The sequence below is a fragment of the Centrocercus urophasianus genome, unplaced genomic scaffold, assembly GCF_019232065.1.
Source record: "Centrocercus urophasianus isolate 14NV4802_14NV808 unplaced genomic scaffold, USGS_Curo_1.0 seq_346, whole genome shotgun sequence".
NCBI lineage: Eukaryota > Metazoa > Chordata > Aves > Galliformes > Phasianidae > Centrocercus > Centrocercus urophasianus.
This window is the reverse complement of record NW_024884918.1, coordinates 1-18,578: the sequence shown is the minus strand read 5'-3', so window position 1 is coordinate 18,578 and position 18,578 is coordinate 1. Positions and strand designations below refer to the sequence as shown.

The 18,578-nt window shown below is 62.6% G+C and overlaps 2 protein-coding genes across 2 annotated transcripts; both read right to left on the bottom strand.

The window, feature by feature from the left end:
• Positions 1 to 328: 328 nt before the first annotated feature.
• Positions 329 to 3,300, bottom strand: MCRS1 (microspherule protein 1). The gene is made up of 13 exons (XM_042831092.1): positions 2,999 to 3,300; positions 2,788 to 2,920; positions 2,321 to 2,479; positions 2,086 to 2,195; positions 1,907 to 2,015; positions 1,664 to 1,802; positions 1,500 to 1,575; positions 1,388 to 1,416; positions 1,190 to 1,282; positions 1,026 to 1,108; positions 855 to 942; positions 644 to 771; positions 329 to 565 (listed from the first exon to the last, which is right to left on the bottom strand). The coding sequence occupies exons 1-13, from the start codon at positions 3,298 to 3,300 to the stop codon at positions 479 to 481; spliced, it is 1,536 nt and encodes a 511-aa protein (XP_042687026.1). The 3' UTR covers positions 329 to 478.
• A 216-nt stretch (positions 3,301 to 3,516) lies between these two features.
• ITGA7 (integrin subunit alpha 7) lies at positions 3,517 to 16,092 on the bottom strand. Its single transcript, XM_042831091.1, has 25 exons — positions 15,917 to 16,092; positions 14,210 to 14,337; positions 14,009 to 14,088; positions 13,664 to 13,919; positions 12,894 to 13,025; positions 11,348 to 11,555; positions 10,727 to 10,920; positions 10,551 to 10,639; positions 10,335 to 10,462; positions 9,947 to 10,042; positions 9,786 to 9,848; positions 9,534 to 9,723; positions 9,205 to 9,354; positions 9,020 to 9,132; positions 8,756 to 8,954; positions 7,653 to 7,736; positions 7,501 to 7,580; positions 7,338 to 7,415; positions 7,162 to 7,264; positions 6,908 to 7,084; positions 6,741 to 6,833; positions 6,127 to 6,240; positions 5,944 to 6,042; positions 5,745 to 5,870; positions 3,517 to 4,593 (listed from the first exon to the last, which is right to left on the bottom strand). Exons 1-25 carry the CDS (start codon positions 16,090 to 16,092, stop codon positions 4,411 to 4,413), a joined length of 3,339 nt encoding a protein of 1,112 aa, XP_042687025.1. The 3' UTR covers positions 3,517 to 4,410.
• Between the last annotated feature and the right edge of the window lie 2,486 nt (positions 16,093 to 18,578).

Sequence of the window (18,578 nt, the reverse complement as noted above, 5' to 3'; positions counted from 1 at the left end):
CATTAATTAATGCTCTCTGTTCCTTGCTGCCTCCACCAGCCAGCAGTTTAGGGTGCAGTGGGGGAAAGGATCAGGTCCTCCCAGGAAGGCAGCAGGAGGGCAGGGTTAATCCTTGGGGGGAGCAGGAGGAGGGTTGGGGGGATGCAGCAAATGAGGTTCTTTTGGCTCTGCAAAACACATTCCTGGATACCATCAGCTGCTGCTTCAATGGGACATGTGAGTACAGCAACTCTGCCTTTACCAATAAAGGACTTTCAAAATATTGCCCCCACAGCTCAGGGTCTTGTGTGTCCATTTACCTCCCCTCCCTTCCCACGAGCCACAGGTGTGAGGGTAAAACACTTTTATTTGCAGGCCCACAAGCCAGGGGCCAGGGGAGGGAAAGGCCCACCCCCCTCCAGCTGAGGGGAGCCAGGAACACCTCCCCCCCTCTCTCCTTGTAAGGCTGGGGGGGACGTAGCAGAGCAGCCCCCCCTCCTCACTGCTGGGCCATCTTGGCCGCCTCCGTCTTGATGAGCGTGATCAGGTCCTGGTTGATGAGGAAGACGAAGCGGAGGCTGGCAATCTGCAGGTAAAGGGGGGAGGTGAGCAGGACTGGACCCCTCCTATGGCCCTGAGAGCCCTCGCCACCCCCCACGCTCACCTCCACCACAGAATTGTTGTTGAGCTTCCACTTGTTGCCACCAAGCACAGGACGGCCATCGATGTAAATGGGGCGCCGGCCCTCGTTAGCGATGAAGAAGTCCCCATTGTTCTTCAGCTTGATGACGCCTTGGGGGGGCAATGCAGGGGGGAGGGGAGCACAGCTGCTGTGCCCTTGAGTTCCCCCAAACCCGCCCAGCCCTGCTCCCTACCCTGCTTGCGAGAGATCTTCCAGGCCGGTCCCTCCAGCGCCAGGTCCACATCAATCTGGTTGTCCTTCGTGGCTCTGCCCAGTGTGATCTGAAGAAAGGGGAGCATAAGAAGGCTGGAGGAGCTCACTGGGGTGAGCAGAGCTCTGCTGGGGGCCTCAGCCCCCCCCTCACCTCTCGAGAGCGCATGAGATACCGCACCATGCGGCCCCGCAGCACGGCCAGCGTCTGGCTGTCAAAGTCTGGGGAGTTCATGCCTGAAGGGAGAAGCAGAGAGGAGGGCTGATGAAAGGAAGGACAGACGGACAGTCAGACAGCCTCCTGCACTCAACTCTCACCTGTGATGCTGTCAACTAACACCTGCCACTTGTGCAGCTCCTGCTCCAGCTGCCGGATCTCCCGTTTCTGGCGGCGGTCGGCCACAGTCAGCTCTGGAAGAAGGGGAAAGAAAAGAGTGAGAGGGGAACACACCCCCACCCCCCACCAAGTCAGACTGCTCGGATTCCCCTGTGCAGTGGGGTGCAGGCTGAACTCACCATGCTCCAGCACATCATCCCGCACATCCCTGCAGAGGAGGAGGAGGATCAGAGAATACCATCTGGAGCATCCCCTGCCTCCCCCCCCTTCAGGGCTCCCCCCAAACCTCACTTCAGTTTGCTGTCATCCAGCATGTCCTCAGCATCCGAGAAATTGAGCACTTGGTCCCCCTTGGGGAGCGGCTGCACTGGAAAGAGCAGGAGGGAAGGGAGTGCACAGGTGGGGACACACAGAGAGGGAGACACAGGAGGCACGGGGAGGGGAGCTGGGCTCACCGGTTTGGTCATCCAGAAGGTAGTACTGCTTCATGAGCTGCCAGTGCAGCTGCAGGGCCTTGGCTGTCCTGGAGGGGTAGAAGACATCGGGGTGCTTGTGGAGAAGCTCCTGGAAGGTGTCAAGTGTGGGCTGGCTCATCTGCAGAGAGGACAAAGGACACGTGGCACAGAGGATGCCCACGGAAAAGCAGATGCAAGCATGAAGCCCTTCCTAAAACAAGCCCTGGCCCCCCAGGCTCTTACCGATCCCACTTTGTTCAGCAGCTGCTCCTCAGCTTTGCTGAACAGCACCTTGCTCTGGATGGCAGCGATGGCCTCAGGGTGCAGCTGGCGCATGGCCTGGCAGGCCAACCTGAGGGGAATGCGGCATGAGAACCCCCTCTGAGGGCAGCTCTGCCCTCCAGCACCAGTCCTACACTCACTTGGAGATGATGGGGTCGTAGAGCAGCGCGTACCAGCGCTCCTGGATCTCCCGCAGGTTGAAACGGCAGCTGAACTTCACACCCAGGTGCACAGACGTGAGGTCGTTGGTCTGGAAAAGCCCTCAGATGAAAGAAAAGCTACAAATACCACCACAGCAAGAGCCCCCAGAACACAGTGAGCCCTGGGGCCATGGGGGTTGGATCTAGGGCTTTGGGGGGGGGGGAAGGGTCAGACCTGCAGCACAGCATTGATAAGCAGGAGGTCATCAGCAGGCTTCCAGCGGCCCAGGTCCTTGGTCACCTGCAGGGGCTGTTTGCTCTTCTTCATCCGCTTGGCAAGGCTGGGGGCCGGGACGGGGCTGGGCGCCACAGGGGTGGACACAGACTTTGAGACCTGGGGAGACAGTGAGGGGTGGAAGGGTCACCTCAAGGGGAAATGGAGTGACATCAAAGGAGAGGGTGGGGAGGGGTCTCCCTGAGGGCACTGGGGATCCTCCTGAGGAATGGAGGGGGTCCCCTCCCTGAGGAACTGTGGGGTCCCCCTGACAGCGCCTCCTCCTCAAGGGACAGCGAGTCTCCCTGGGGAGCACTGAGGGTCTCCACTCTGAAAGGTGGTGGGGGGTCACCCCAAAGGGACAGTGGGGTCCGTCAGAGCCCCCTACCATCCCCTCTTGCCCCCCCCCCAGCCTTCCCACCCCTCACCTTCTTCTTCTCGCTGGAGGACGGCTCACTGCCCGAGCAGCGCCCCGGCTCCACGCCCCCCTTGGCTCGGCTGGAGGACTTGGCCAAGCTGCTCTCTACCAACTCATCGTCGAACTTCTTCCGCTTGATGAACCTGGGCCGAAGGAAGCAGCGATGGGCCCCGTCCCCCTATCTCTCCCCCCCCACACACCCTCACCCCCATCCCCCGTACCGTGAAGAGCTGCGGCGCTTCGGGACGGCTCCAGAAGCCTGGGCCGAGCCCCGTTTCGGCCCCGCCAGCGGCTCCTCGTCCTCGGAGCGACTCGCCGCACCCGACGCCATCAGAGGAGCGCTCCGGAGCGGTCCTGCGCCCGTTACGGGGCCCCCGTTGGGGACCTCAGCTTCCCCGGGCCCCACCGCGGCCTCACCATCCCCTCGACGGCGTCCGCCGGGAAGCCGCCATGGATAACTACTTCCGGGCGCCACCGGAAGCTCCTCTGACGTCACTGACTCTGCGACATCTTGCGGCGCCATCTTGGTTGAGGGCGGAGGTGTGCCCGAGTCATTGCGGGCATGGGGGCGACCGGAGCCCACCGGAGGGCAGAGATGGGGATGAGGACAAGGAAGGGGGCGGGGTAGGGAGTGCCACCGTTGACCCCGCACCCACGATCCCGCCCGCGCACGGAAATGGCCGCAGGGCCGCGCCCATCATGTCCGAGCTGCAAGAAACGAGGCTGGCACCGTGGGGGCTTCTCCTTTTATTGGGAAGAGCGGCACTTGCGTGGGGGGTGAGGTGTCCCTGTGGGGCTGAGCCACTGCCGTGGGGCTGAGCCACTGCCGTGGGGCTGGGCTGTTCCTAGGGGGGCACAGGCAGCAGTTTAGGGCTGAGGAGCCCTTGGGGGATATGGCAGCACCGTAGGGATGTGCCAGCCCAATAGGGCAGAGCCAGGCCCATAGGGTCCTGGGGGGTTGAGCTGTCCCAGTAGGGCACAGCTGTCCTTTGGGGGGACAATCTGTCCCTTTAGGGGCAAGCCAGCCCTGTGTGGCCGTGCCAGCACCTTGGAGACAAGCTCTGTACTGTGGAGCTGAGCTGGCCCTTTAGGAGCCATCACTTAGGGTTAAAGCCATGCTCGTAGGATGGGGCTCTACCTATAGGGCTGAGTCTCTGTACCCTTTGAGGAAAAGCCATCACTTTGGAGAAGTGCCATCCCCTGGGGGACATGCCCTGTTCAATGGAGCTGAGCTGACCCTCTGGGACAAGCCACCACCTTGGTGCAGAGCCATGCTTATAGGGCAGGGCCATCCCTTAGGGCTGAGTTGTCCTTGTGCCCTTTGGGGACAAGCCAGCCTCTGGGGGCAGAGCCATCCCCGTGCAATGGGGTTGAGTCTGTAGGGCTGAGCTGTGGGGCTGTGCCATCCCTTTGGGGACGAGCCATGCCCTGGAGCCGAGCTGTCCCTGCGGTCCTGTCCCACTGCAAGCAATTCTGAGTGTGCCCGGTCAGGGCGGGCGTGCACAGCAACACGTATGTGTGCATCCCCAAATGTCACCAGAGGGTCCTTCCTCAGGGCATGGCCAGCAGCAGAGGGGGGGTCCCGCATGCAGCAGCCCCCTGCGGTCCAGCAGCATGATCGGTGTCCCTGGGGTTATGCTGAGCTGGGGGTGACGTGCCCATCGCTGGGCTCGCTCCAGTTCACAGCCCACTCCTTCCTCTGGATGGTGCCCATCTTCTCCTCGCGGAACTGCTGCCTCTCCTCCCGTGGGATCTTCACAGCGTGGTACTGTGGCACGGCCGGCGGCACGTAGCGTGCCCGGCGGAAGAAGCCCAACTGCGGGGAGCAGCGGGTCAGCACCACGGCGACGGCATCAGGGCCACAGCTTGGCCATAAGGCAGCACATGGCCAGCTGGGTTTGGGTGTGGGCCCCATCTGACCACAGCTTTGTGCCCACCAGTCCCTCTGTGGCACAGGGCAGCGCTTTACACTAGTGCTGCACCAGCCCTTGCACGTCCAAGTGCTGGTGCTGCAAATCCTTGCACGTCCTGGCTTGGCATTGCAAACCCTGGTGCAACCGTGCACCACACACTGCAAGCTCTCACACGTCCTGCTGCCCTGAGTCTGCAGACCTTCCTCCATCCACCCTGATGCTGCAAACTTCGGCACAGCCATGCACCAGCACTGCAAACCCTCACATGTCCTGCTGCCCTGTGTCTGCAGACCCTCCTCCATCCACCCTGACGCTGCAAACCCTGGCACAACCACACACTGGCACTGCAAACCTTCACCCACCCATGCACCAGCACTGCAAACCCCTGCACAACCACACAGCAAACCCTTGCACAACAACACAGCAGCAACGCAAACCCGCTATCCCCAACGCTGAAACCCCTTCTCTTCCCACCCTACTGCTGCAAACCCTTGCACAACTGCAAGCAGAGCCTGCAAGCCCTTGTCGCTCCGCCTGGGCACACTGCATGCCCTCACACACGCGTGCAGGAGGCAGCACACTCGTGCACACCCGTGCTGGTTGCTGGCGGCCCGGGGTGGGAGCAGCCCCGTGTTACCGCTGGCCCTGCAGCGCCTGTTTGTCCACCTCTGAGGGCTGCAGCCCCCGACGTGCCCGGTAATAATTAGCAGTGTAGCGGGAGGTTGGGCTGCTCCGCTTGAAGAAGCCGCACTGAGGAGGGAAGTGAGAAGGTGAGGAAGGGCACGGCCAGCTGGGGGGGGGCAGCACGGCATGGCACCACAGGGCTTGGCAACGCAGTGATCCTACAGCGTGGCACAGCGCTGCGCGGCACAACGTGGCACTGTAGTGGGCCAAAAGCGTGGCATGACATGGCATGGCAAAACGGGGATGGCACAGCACGGCACTGCACGGCACAGCGTGGCCAAAATAGCAGAGCATAGCTCAGGTCGGGTGGCACAGCATGGCACAGGACAGCCAGGGAGGGGACATATCCTGACCTCACCCCATCGCTCACCTTCCAGAGGATGAAGATCAGCAGTGCCAGAACCAGGATGCCGGCCAGCACAGCCAGCAGGATGACCCACCAGGGCACACCGCCAGCCACCGCCACGCCGGGGTCCAGGTAGATGGTGACAGGGATCTGGTGACGGCAGCACCGGTCAGAGGGCTGCAGGGAGGGGGTAGGGGACAGGAATGGGGGCACAGGGCCAGACCTGCGTGGAAGCGTCCTTCAGCACCAGGTTCTTGATGGAAGAGGTCACCGAGACGCTGGCGCGCACAATCAGCTCCACCGAAGTGACGGCCAGGTATTCCTGCAGCAGTGGGGCGTGGGATGGAGCGTGGGATGGGGTGAAGCCCTGCATGGCCCCAAAGATTCATCCCTGTCTCTGTCCTACCTCCAGGAAGGTGCTGTTCCAGAGCCGCCCGCGTGCAGTCAGCACAGCAGCGCGCTCGAAGCTGTAGAGGGGGCAGCGGAACGCCATGCAGCGCGCAGTGCCCTGGGCACAGTCCTGTGGGATGGAGGGGTGGAGGGGGGTCACAGCATGGCTGCACACCACAGGAGTTGGAGCACCCCAGGGATGGAAAAAAGCCCAGAGATGGGCGAATCCCAGCAATGGGAGCAGCCCAGGAAAGTGAATGACCCAGGAATGAGAAAATCCCAAAAGTGAGAGTAAGCCAAGGATGGGAATACCCGAGAGTGGGAGAATCCCAGCAACAGGAGCAGATTAGGAATGACAGCACCCCAGGGATGGAAAAAAATCCAAGAGTGAGAGTGTACCAGGGATAGAAATATCCCAAGAGTGGGAAAATCCCAGCACTGGGAACCCAATCCTAGGAATGGAGATCCCACAGCAGTAGGAGCACCCCAGGGACAGGAGCACGCCGGGGATGGGAAAGCCTCAGGGATGGGAACACCCTAGGAGTTGGAGAATCCCAGCAGTGCTCCCAGAGATGGGAGCACCTCAGGAAGGGAGCACCCCGGGGATGGCAGCACCGCAGCCCCACTCACCAGCGTGACGTTCCTCCTCCTTTCAGCGGGCGCTGGCACCCACCAGGACTCCACAGCAGGCTCCTCGGTGACCTCAGCCTCTCCCGGTGGCTCCTGGATGATAAAGACACGCGTGGGTTGGGCTGCCTGCCAGCCCCATCCCCACCACCCTCAGCTCCCCCATATACCAACGCCAGGCGCAGGGGATTGGCAGCAGGGCTGCACACTGTCTGCAGTCCCGGTGCAGCCAGCAGCTCCAGCTGCAGCGGGTAAAGCAGCCACTTCCCATTGCTGAGCTCGTGTGGCCACAGCAGGTTGAGGAAGGCTGAGCCTAACGTCTTCAGCGACGGGCCCCGGTTGGACACCTGTAGGGTGATGCATCACCAGGGGATCCGTGGGGTTGCTCATATAGGGCTGGGCCCCCCCGGCGCACCCCACTCACCGTCACCTCGAAGAGCACAGCGCTGCCCACCTGGCTCTCGCGCCGCACCGCGCTCTCACCCCTCACTGTCCCCCCAAAGAAGAGCCGGGGAGGCACCGCCACGCTGCGGGGACAGCAGGGTCAGTGCAGCCCTGGGAGGGGGGGGGATTGCAGCCCCCCACCCCATTTCCACTCACCCCGTCACTGAGAGGGGCAGCTCGATGACCACACGCGCCCGGGCCACCACCGGCTCCAGGGTTGGCTGCTCGCTGATCCTGGGGACAACAAAGGAGTTGGGGTGGGGGGCATCGCAGAGCCTCTCAAACCCCCTCCTTCCCCCCCCCCTCCAGTGCGGCTCACGTGGACAGGGCCAGCTCCACTGCCAGGTCGGTGGTCTGCAGGGTGATGCCCAGAGTGCTGAGGATAAGGTAGAAGCGCACCTGGAGGACGCAGGGTGAAGGTTGGGGTCAAAGCTGGGGGGGTTGGACAGAGGTTTTGGGGGGCGCACTCACCTGGGCTCCACGTTTCATGGGGTTCCCCAGCTCACACTCCACCTGCGAGCCGTTCTGGTTGGCAAGGCACACCACTGGCTTGTCCTGGGGGCAGAGAGCCATCTCAAAGTCCAGTACCCCAGAGACCCCTGGAACCAGCCCCATCCCAGAGCCTAAGCGGCCCCAGAATCCCTGAAACCTGCTCTGTCCTGAAGCTCAGCCAACCCTGTGCCCTCAAGGACCAACCTCATCCCAAACCCCAGCATCCCTGGGATACCCAGAACCAGCCCCATCCCCACCCCAAACTTCTGCGCCCCAGAACCAGCCCTGTCCCAAAATACGGCATCCCTGAGGCTGCCAGGACCAACCCTATCCCAAAACCAGAACCACAGAATCCCGAAGACCAGCCCTGTCCCAGATCCCAGCATCTCCAAGACGTGCTGTACCAACTTCATACCAAACCCAGACACCTCAGAAACCCAAGAACCCCAGGACCTCCCCTCCCCCAAACACCAGCCCTCCAGAATCAGCTGCACCACAAACCCCAGCACCCTGGAACCCTCAGGAAAAAAACAGCATCCCTGGGACCCCTTGGTCCAGCCCCATTCCAAACACCGGCACCCCAAGACCCGGCCCCATCACAAAACCCAGCATGCCTGAGATCCCCAGGATCAACCCCATCCCAAATCCTAGCAGATCTCCCAGAATTCCTGCAACCCCCTCTGTCCAAACCCCAGCATTTCTGGGACCCCCAGAACCAGCCCATTCCCAGTACCCCCAAAACCGGCCCCATCCTAAAACCCAGCATCCCCAGAACCAGCCCTATCTCAAAACCCAGACCTCCTGAACCAGCCCCATCCCCAAATACAGCACTCCCAGAAACAGCATCATCCCAAACCCAGCACCCCCAGATCCAGCCTCATTGCCCCATCCCCAAGCCCAGGCCCTCCAGATCCAGCCCCATCCCTGAACCCAGCACCCCTGGAACCAGCCCCATCCCCGTACCCCCCACCCTCCCACCCATCCATAGCCCTGCATCCATCCCAACCCCTCACACCCCAGGATCACCCCCACCCCTCCACCCCTCCACACCCCCAGGCCCCACTCCTCTCCCCATCCCACACCGGTGCTGTGCGGCCATCGTAGGGTCGCACGGCGGAGTAGGGCAGCTCCTGGGGGAAGCGGGCAGTGAGCACAGCTTCGTGGGCATCATCCCCATCCCGCTGCGGCTCCGTGGGGTCCGAGGGCATGTTGGTGACATGGATCTCCAGGGCCACGTCCTTCTGGTCGCTCATGGCGAAGATAGCGGTGCCATCCTCACCCCTGTGACAGCCCCTGTGAGCTCCCCGTGCCTTGTGGGATGGGGACAGTGTGGGGACAACGCTCACTTGGGTAGGGGCAGGAAATCAGCGTCTCCCAGGCGGGTGCAGAACTGGAAGCGCAGCTGCAGGTTGCTCTGGCAGATCTTGTCGTCCCCGCAGCCCTGTTTCAGAAAGTGCACCTGCAAAGGGAAAAGCATTGGATGGAACGCCTGGAGCTGGCCCCATAGCCGGCCCTATAGCCGGCCCCTCACCTCGGTGCGGTGGCTGCTGGGTTGCTGTGGGCTGAGCACAGGGGGCACGGGAGGCAGGGTGGCACTCCGACTGCGCCGTGGTGTCCCAGCCCCCTGGATGCCATAGGCAAGGGTGACGGCGATGGGGCGCAGTTTGTCACGGATGCTGTCCTGCAAAGGTGAGGAGGGATGCAGGATGGGAATGGGGGTGAGTATGGAGATGGAGACAGGATGGGAACGGGATAGGAATGGGAACAGGGATAGGGATGGGACAATGGGGATGCAGATAGGATGGGGATAACGGCAAGGATGAGTGGGACAAGGTGGCAATGGGGATAACAGGCACTCACCTGGAGCTGGAAGGTGGCAGTGGTGCAGGTGCGTGCGTGCTGCTGGGGCAGCTCCACAGTGTGGGAGAACTGATGCTCAGGATCCGAGGGCCGACGGCCCAGGAAGGTGACACGGGGGGGGTGACCCAACCGTCGGCGCTCCGTGTCGGCATCAAGCACGTATTCCAGCACTGGTGGGAGAGGGAAGGGGCTGTGTTGGGGTCCCCCCCGCCAACCCAGGGATCCCTGTTCCCTATCCCTGTGTGTGCTTACCCAGGGGGGGGGCTGTAGCTGGCAGGGGTGGCCGTATAGCTGAAGCATGCTTGGACATCCACGCTGTGGAGATGTGGGACGGGGGGAAGGTAGGGGGGTGAGATAAGGGAGCGCTGACCCCTCCAGCTGCAGTGTGGGGCTGAGGGATGGGTGGCACCCACCAGATGCCCTCCTGGTGCTGGCAGTTGCTCTGCTCCAGGTCGATGTTGGCAGGGAGCAGGGAGACGTTCCGGGAGATGTAGACCACTGGACGGGCTCTGCGGGGGGAGCATAGGGGTGCTGGGTGGGAGGCAGACCCCCGGTCACAGCCTCAGCACCTGCGCCCTGCAAGTGGGGACCCCCGGCTGCAACTGGGGACCTCTGGTTCAGGGAGTGCACCAGGGGAGAGGGGATGATGGGACCTTGGGGTGAGGATACTTGGGGGCGGGGGGTGGGTTAGAGTTAGAGTGAGGGGTGCTCAGGGATGGGGGATGCTCAGGGTTGCAGTGAGGGGATGCTCAGGGATGGGGGTGACCAGTTTGGGGCCAGGTGCCCACAGTGGGCACTCACCTGTACAGCACCACAGTGTCAGACAGGGAGCCAACGAGCAGGTCAGGGTAGAGGTTCCCATCCACATCAACCCCCCCAGAGAGCGCGTACCCAAAAGTTGTCACCCCCACGCCTTCCCCATCCAGCACCTGGGAATGAGGACAGCCGTGACACTGGGAACAGTGGGGAGCAATGGGTGACACCCCAATCCCCCCCCTCCCGCCTCATACCACTCACCTGAGCCGGCTTCACCACGATGCCCAACTTGCTGCCATGGTAGATGTACACCTTGCCAGCACCATCAAACGGGGCTCCCACAGCCAGGTCTGGGAGGGCAGGAGCAGTGAAGGGAGGGCACAGCAGCACAAAGTGGGACACCAGAGCCCTCCCTCTACCCCCCCTCATCTCCTCACCCTCAAAGCCATCCAGGTTGAGGTCACCAGCTGTGCCCAGGGCGATGCCAAACATGGAGCCATGGGTGCCAGTGAGGCGCAGGGGGGTGGCAGCATCCCAGTGCCCCGCGGGGTTGATGTAGACATAGGCAGCCCCCCCGATCTCAGCCTTGCGCTCGAAGAAGTGGGGAGCCCCCACCACCAAGTCCATCCAGCTGTGGGCACGGTGGGTGCATCACCCTCTGGGACCACCCTTGGGTGGCACCGGTGTACCATAGCACCGCAGCACCAAAGCACTGTAGCACCACGGCATCAAAGCAGCATGGCACAGCAGCACTGAATCACAGCGGCATCGAGGCAGCAAGGCATTGTGTTACCAAGACACCACGGCTCTGACACGTCATGGCACCAACATGCCATGGCACCACGGCTCTGACACACCATGGCACCATTGTACCAGGGTGTCAAGGCACCAAGACACCATGGAACCAACACACTTTGGCATTGAGGTACCCTGGTACCAAAGCAATGTGGCACCATAGTGCTATGGCACCAAGACAACACAGCACCAAAGCTCCACGGCACCAAGGCACTGTGGCATCAAGACCCCATGGCACCACGGCACCACAGCACTGCACGCACCCATCGCTGTTGAGGTCCAGCACTGCCAGTGCGTAGCCAAAGGCAGATGTGAGCTGCTCTCCGGTCAGCACAGCCTCAGGCACCAGGCGGTGCGCGCTGTCACGGCGCAGGATGACCACAGCACCCGTGTGGTTGGCACGTGGTGCCCCACTGACAAAGCTCAGCTCCCGGCGCCGCGTCAGCCCCGCTCCCGAATCCACTGAGAATCCTATGGGTAAATGGGGTGGGAGAGAGGTCGGTGCCCACCCCACCCCCGCAGCCCCCCCACCCCGTGCCTCCCATCCGTCCATCTGTCCGTCTCTCTCTCTCTGCTCAGCCTGCCGGGTGTGAGGTCTGCCCGAGGTGGGGTCTGCCCTGGTGTTTGGATGGGTGAAAATGGGGATGGGGGCCTCGCTTGTGCCTCAGTGTCCCTGCTCTGTGCTCCTTGCATTTTAGGGGGTGGGGGTTCACCTCCAGTTCTGACATAGGGGAAAGCAGGGGTGAGCGAGGAATAGCCCCCTCCCCACATGGCCGGAAGGGAAGATTTTGGGGACAGAGCTGCTAGACCCAGAGCGCCCATCTCACCCTCCCCAGCTGCAGATGCAGAGCCCCCAGCAGAATCCCCGCATTCCCCATCAGCAGCAGCAGTGCCTGATCCCCCCAGCAGTACAGCACAGCCTTGCCCAGCCCCCTCCCCAGCCCCCTAAGCCTCCCAGCAGGATGCACCCCACATGCAGAAACATCACAGGGGGGGAAAGCACAGAGACCTGGGCTGTGGGGGGGGGGGCATGCCAGGCTTAGTGCACAGGTGGGACTCCAGGGACTCCCCCCCATCCCCAGGGCAACCTCAACCCCAAGCCTGGCAGTGCCCCCAGCACAGCAGTGGAACATGGAAAGGTCATCAGCAGCCACAGGGACAGAGATGGGGACAAGGGGAACCAACACGGAGGGCGGGGGGGAAGAATGCGGATGGGGCACATGCACAAAATGGACCAAAACGTTTCCAAGCATGAAGTGTGGCGTGGGGTGGTACACAGCAGTGCGTGTGCATGGTGGGGTGTGCAAGGGGCTGGGTGTGCACGAGATGTGCTCTGTGCATGCATGTGGATGAGGTGCATGCAGAGCAAGAAGCGTGCAAAGAGAGGTGTGTGCGTACCCGACCGTGCACAGATCCGCACGCACGCTTGGGGCTGCAGCCCCGCTCCACTGTGCTCTGCACAGACAGGGGGGGAGGGAGGAGGCGGGGACACACACACACACAGGGCTGTGAGGTGGCACACGGGGACGCGGCGTGCTTGGCACTGCCACGCGTACGAACCCAGGTAGCTATTCTGGGGCACATCGCCCGCTGCGCCGGGCACCTTCTCGTTGGGGTCTGGGCTTTTGTACACCAGCTGGTCGGGATCTGAGCTATCAATGTTTGTCACAAACAACAAACCTGCACCCACGTCGGGGTCGAGAGAGAAAGAGAGAGGGCATCAGTTGGGGCATGAGACTGGGCAGGCTGGAGCCGGGCAGGGAGGACTTGGGGGTCCCCACGCCGCGCCGGGCTCCGCCATGCCCGTACCGAAGTAGCTGTTGGCGGGCACAGGGATGAGCGAGGGGTCCTGGTCCTTCTCGCCCCCAGCTTCATAGGGGCCGTCGTCGTAGCGCAGGAGATCGAGGGAGCTCTGGTTTAGCAGCTCCACACGCATGTTCCCTGCGGAGCCGAGGAGGGGTCAGAGGGGTCTGGGGGGACCCTCCTGGGGAGCACACGGGCTAAGGGTGCACGGAGAGGTGCAGGTGGGGTGCGGGAGATGCCCCTGCGTGGGCACCCCGATGCACAGATACATGGACACAGCCATGCACGGACACACGGACACAGCCCCGTGAGCTCACACAGCATGCACACACCTCTGTGCTCACACGCAGCACGAGCGTGCATCTCTGTGTGCATGCACTTACCCACGTGCACACAGCCGTGCTCACAAGGCGCACACACGCACACCTTTGCTCACACACACAGCGTGAATGCTTGTGCACCTTTGCATGCATGCACACACCCGTGCTCACAAAGCCTGCTCACACCTCTGTGCTCACACGCAGCACGAGCGTGCATCTCTGTGTGCATGCACTTACCCACATGCACACAGCCGTGCCTGCACTGCACACAGCTCCTTACCTCGCACGCACAGCATGAATGCAGCCACGTGCACGCAGCAGGCAGCTCACACACACTCAGAGCACACTGGGGCACACGGGGCACTTCTACGCACTCACATGCTCGCACCCACTACCCATGCTTGTGCACACCCACCCTCTTGCACACCCATCCACCCCACGCCTCCCCACACCCACCTTTCCAATTATAGGTGCCGGGCGCCCCAAACAGAACATAGTGCTGATCAGGGCTGAATGCTGCAGCCAAGCCCTGCTGGCAGAACCCGAAGCGGTCGTGGCCCTGCGGCCGCCCCTCGCAGAACTTCCACTCTCCACCATCCAGCTCGTCGTGCACCCTGAGGTCCTGGCTCAGCACGAAGCAGCGCCCGATCACATCCCTCGTCTCCAGCGGCTGCTGCACGCGGTTCCGAGCTTCGTACCGATGGGCACAGGTCTGGGTTTGAGCACTGGGGGGTCAGCATCGTGCAGCTCCAGGACCCCCCTTTCCCCTTCTCTCCCCGCAGCGCTCCCCCTCATGCTCACCACGATCTTGCCACCAGCGCCCTGGCTCTTCACGCTCACCCCCAGCCACTGGTTCTCTTTGCTCTCTCTTTGCAGATCCACTTTTTGAAAGGGACACATAGGCAGCATCAATCCTGTGCCTCCCCCCACTCACCACCCCCTCTTCAGCCCCACTGCCCCACACAATAGGGCTACGAGCCCCCACTTGTATATCCCCCTCACCTCCCTCATCAATGGGCACCCGCCAGCAGTCGGAGGGCTCGGGGGTCAGCGGGCAAGCAAAGAGCCCCCCCGTCCTGTTGGCCGCTTGGCTGGGCAGCGCCGGCGCCTGGGGGGCTCCCACCAGCAGCCTGCAGGGATGGGAAACCCCATTTCAGGGCAAGGGAACCCCCCTCCAGGATCGCTGCCATGCACAAGCGTGTGAATTGCACGCACGCTGCCGGCGTTGCACGCTCAGACCTCCTCTTTGCATCCTCCCCATTGACCTGCCACCCCCTCACAGCTGTCCCTGGGCCCCCACACTGGTCTGAAGGTGGAGGGAGGGGCATGCTGGCCGGGCTGCACCATGCATGCATACCCAGCTTGGTGCCAGCCCAGCAGAACTGCTGTGATCATAGCATGGCAGAGCCCAGATCTCAGCACATCCCATCCCCCAACCTGACCCCCCTGCAGCCCCCCCAGGTCCTGTGAGGACAATGCTGGGACGTGCCTCACTGTACCCGCAGGAGCACAGCAGCGGCAGAACCCCGTGGCCATGGGGCACCCAGGCACCCCCATGCCTCTCCCTGGAGACCGGTGGCCTCGAGACAAAAGGGAGCCCCAGGAGAGCTGAGCTGGTAAAAATAAACTGGAATTCACTCAAAATAACTCAGCAGCAACATGTCCAAAAAAGGAGGGAGGCAAAAAGAGACATGGGAGCGGCCCCCAGCACCGGGCAGTGCCCAGGGTGCCCAGGCCAAGGAACCAACTAAGGAGGCTGAGCACAGCCCCGAGGGGGATTGCCAGGGGTGTGGACGAGGGTGCTGGCACGCAGTGCCCGGTGCTGCGCCCCATTCTTGGTGCTGGTGCCATATCCAGTGCTCAGCACCGAGCCCAGTGCCACGCTCAGTGCCCTGTGCCATGCCCAGTGCAGGCACCATGCCCAGTGCTGTGCTCAGTGCCCGGTGCCGTGCTGCAGTCTCCCTGTTGATGCTGTGTCCGATGCTGTTCCTGATGCTGCTGCCACGCCTGGTGCTATGCCTGCTTCCATGCCTGCTTCCCATCCCACTGCCGCACTCAGTGGTCGATGCCATGCCCAGTTCTTGGTGCTGGTGCTGCGCCCGGTGCCCCTGCCATGCCCATGCTGCACACGGTGCCATGTATGGTGCCGAGCCCTGTGCCACGCTCAGTGCCCGGTTCCTGGCGCCGGTGCTGTGCCCGGTGCCGTGCTCAGTTCCCGGTGCCGTGCTCAGTTCCCGGCACACAACTCGATGCCAGCAGCTCTCCAAGCACCTGCCCAAGAACTCCGCTACCGGGAGCGAAAATAACCCCGGGGCGGGCGCCAGGAATGCGGAGAGGCGGCAGCGGAGCCGGGCGGATTGGGGCGGCGGTGACACCGCGCCGGAGCCACAGCCGGGGCGCTCCGGGTTGGGGCAGCGTGAGGAACCCCGAGGTGCGGGACCCCACGGCTGAGGGACGCTATGGTGTGGGACCCCACGGCTGCAGCTCCGGGCCCCCCCCCCTGCCCCCCACCCCCGGTGCCGGCGGCTCCCGTGGCACGCGGGTGGGCGTTGGGCATCTCCGCGCCGGGCACTGCGCGCAGGCGATGGGGCGGGGAGGCAAACTGCTGAGATCACCTTCAGTTCCCCACAAAGCCCCAAATCCCACCCCATCTCCGTACAGCGCTCCCCGTTAATAAGCCGGGGAGGGGGGGAAGGGGGTCCCGCTCACCAGCTGGCCGGCTCGGGGCTGAGCTGCCGGTGTAAAGCCACCGAGAAACCGAAGAGGCTGCCCCGGGTTCCGTCCTTCAGCAGAGTGTTGGCAGCGTCCAAGTTGAAAGCTGCGGTGCCCATCAGCTGCAGGCAGAGCCACGGCACGAACAACCCCGGTAGGGACAGCCCCGCCATGCCCGCACCGCACCGCACCGCTCCGCTGCGGTCCGCCCACCGCCCTCGCGGTCCCGGCTAAGCACAGCTCCCCCCTCCCTCCCCCGGGGACACGGGGCGGTGACACAGCACGGGGGGTGGGGGTGGAAGGGAACACACATCGGTGACAGTGACACAGAGCTGTGACATCGCACGGGGACACCGCGCTGCGCTCTGACCGCGCCCGGCGCTCCTCAGCCGCTGCAGTGATTGCGCTTTGTGCCAGGGCGCTGCGCTGCTGGGCATTGCATCCCACACGGCACTGAGCCCCCCACCCTCCCTCCCTACACACCCCCGTGCCAAACTGCACGGCCATAGACACGAGGTGACCTCCAGCACCCCCAAAACAACGCTCCAACATCACCCAAGAGTGTCACCCCTACACCCACAGTGACAGCCTGGGACACCCCCCCATCCTGAGAGGTGCAGGAATGCCACCCACTCCGGGGTCCCAGGGCTGAGCAGCCCCCTGCCTCAACCAGAAAGAGTGTGGGGAGGTGGGGGGGGGACACACACACTCATGTTTTCCAGCTCTCTGCTATTTTTAACTGCTCTCCAAAGGCCCGTGGAGCTATTTGGGAGCTGGCAGGGTGCTCCGGCCGTGTGAATGTGCCTGACCTCCTCCTCCTCCTTGCTACAGCATTGGGAAGGAGGGTGGGAGAAGCAGGCTCCAGGCCCCCAGCTCAGCCTCCACTTCCTGGCCCCTCCAAATCCCACTGTGACAGCACGGCCACCGTGGGAAACAGCCACGGTGTCCTGGAGGAGAGGAGAATGGGGACATCTGTGGGAACAAGGGTGGGAATGGGAAGGGGGAATGGGGACGTGAATAGTAAAAGGGAGGGGAGTGGAAATGGAGACACTAATGGGAACAGGGATGGCAAAAGGGAACAGCGATGGGAAAGGGAACGGGGACGGGAAAGGGAACGGGGATGGGGATAAAGATATGGAACGGAAGGAGAACAGGGGTAGGAACAAGAACGGGGACGGGGATGGGAACAAGAGTAGGAAGGGAAATGCAAATACAGGTGGGAACGGAGATGAGGATGGGAAGGGAAAGGGCTCAGCTCCCAGCATCGATTTTATCAATTTTATTTCCACTGTGAGGACGGAGCTGAGACGCAGCCCACATCCAGAGCCAGGGTGGAGCAGCAGCTGCACCCCCCCGCATCCCCCGGCTCATTCCTGGGGAAGGACAGGCAGGGCTGGGCTGAGCCCTCGTTAACCTGGTGCTCAACGGCCAAGCGTATCCCATTATAGCCAAGCCTGTCCCACACAGCCAAGCCCAACCCATAACGGCCCCAGCAAGGCCCCAATGGTTCCCTGTAGTCCCACCCACACATCAGAGAAGCCCTATAAGCGCCTGCCCCCCACCCCCCACCCCCCCGCCGCCAACAAGCCCCTATGGCTCCTGCATCCCCTTCACTCTACAGCTCTCTCGTACCCCAACCCAGACCCCTACAGGCTCTTTGGGCCCCCATAGCTCCCCCAGGCTCCCATAGCCATCCTACTAAATCCCTATTGCTCCCCCAGACTCCTATAGGCTCCTTGTACCCACACGGTGCTCTCAGACCCCCATAGCCACCCTACAGCCCCTATAGTTTCCCTCAGACCGCTGTATCTCCTCTAGTGCCCCTATACTCTCCCCTATAAGCCCCCTGAAGCCCTATAGATCCCCCCAAACCCTCTATCTCTCCCGATGGCCCCCCCGTACCCATTCTATGGACCCTATAGCTTCCCTCAGCACCCCCCTAGCACCCATATAGGGTTCCTAGATCCCCCTATCCCCCCCCAGACCCCCTTTATCCCCCCCAAACCCCTCTATCTCCCCTTAAGCCCCCCCCGTACCCATTCTATGGACCCTATAGCTTCCCTCAGCACCCCCCTAGCACCCATATAGGCTTCCTAGATCCCCATAACTATCCCAAGACCCCCATAGCCATCCTATAGCTTCGCTCAGACCACTACATCTCCCCTATTTCCCCTATACCTTCCCCTATAAGCTCCTTGAAGACCCACAGGTCCCCCAGAAACCCTCTATCTCCCCCTATAGCCTACCCCATACCCATCCAATGCAGCCTATAGTTTTCTCGTACCCCTATAGTTCCTACATCGGCCCTCTGGATCTCCATAACTCCCCCAGGTCCCCCATAGCCTTCCTTTAGACCACCATATCTCCCCTACACGTTTCCCTCCAGGCTCCCTGAAGCCCTATAGGTCCCCCCAAACCCATCCATCTCTCCCTATACCCCCCCCATACGCATCCTGTAGCTCCCGCCGACCCCGATAGCCACCCCAAAACCCCTTCATAGTTTCTCACAGCTCCCCCTGCAGCCATCCTATAAGCTCTACAACCACCCCCATGGCGCCTCCCCGCACCCACAATGCCCCGCGGCGGGGCGGAGCGGTGACGCACAGTGACGCACGGTGACGTCACGCGGGAGAGCCGCCATGCTGTCCCGGCTGCTGCG

Coding starts and splice junctions, on each gene's coding strand:
- MCRS1 (XM_042831092.1), bottom strand. CDS start 3,300: ATGGCGCCGCAAGATGTCGCAGAGTCAGTGACGTCAGAGGAGCTTCCG. Junction 2,196..2,320: donor TTATCAATGCTGTGCTGCAG/GTCTGACCCTTC, acceptor GGGCTTTTCCAG/ACCAACGACCTCACGTCTGT. Junction 943..1,025: donor ATCTCATGCGCTCTCGAGAG/GTGAGGGGGGGG, acceptor CCCTTTCTTCAG/ATCACACTGGGCAGAGCCAC.
- ITGA7 (XM_042831091.1), bottom strand. CDS start 16,092: ATGGCGGGGCTGTCCCTACCGGGGTTGTTCGTGCCGTGGCTCTGCCTG. Junction 9,355..9,533: donor CTGCCACCTTCCAGCTCCAG/GTGAGTGCCTGT, acceptor TCACCTTTGCAG/GACAGCATCCGTGACAAACT. Junction 8,955..9,019: donor GATTTCCTGCCCCTACCCAA/GTGAGCGTTGTC, acceptor GGGCTGTCACAG/GGGTGAGGATGGCACCGCTA.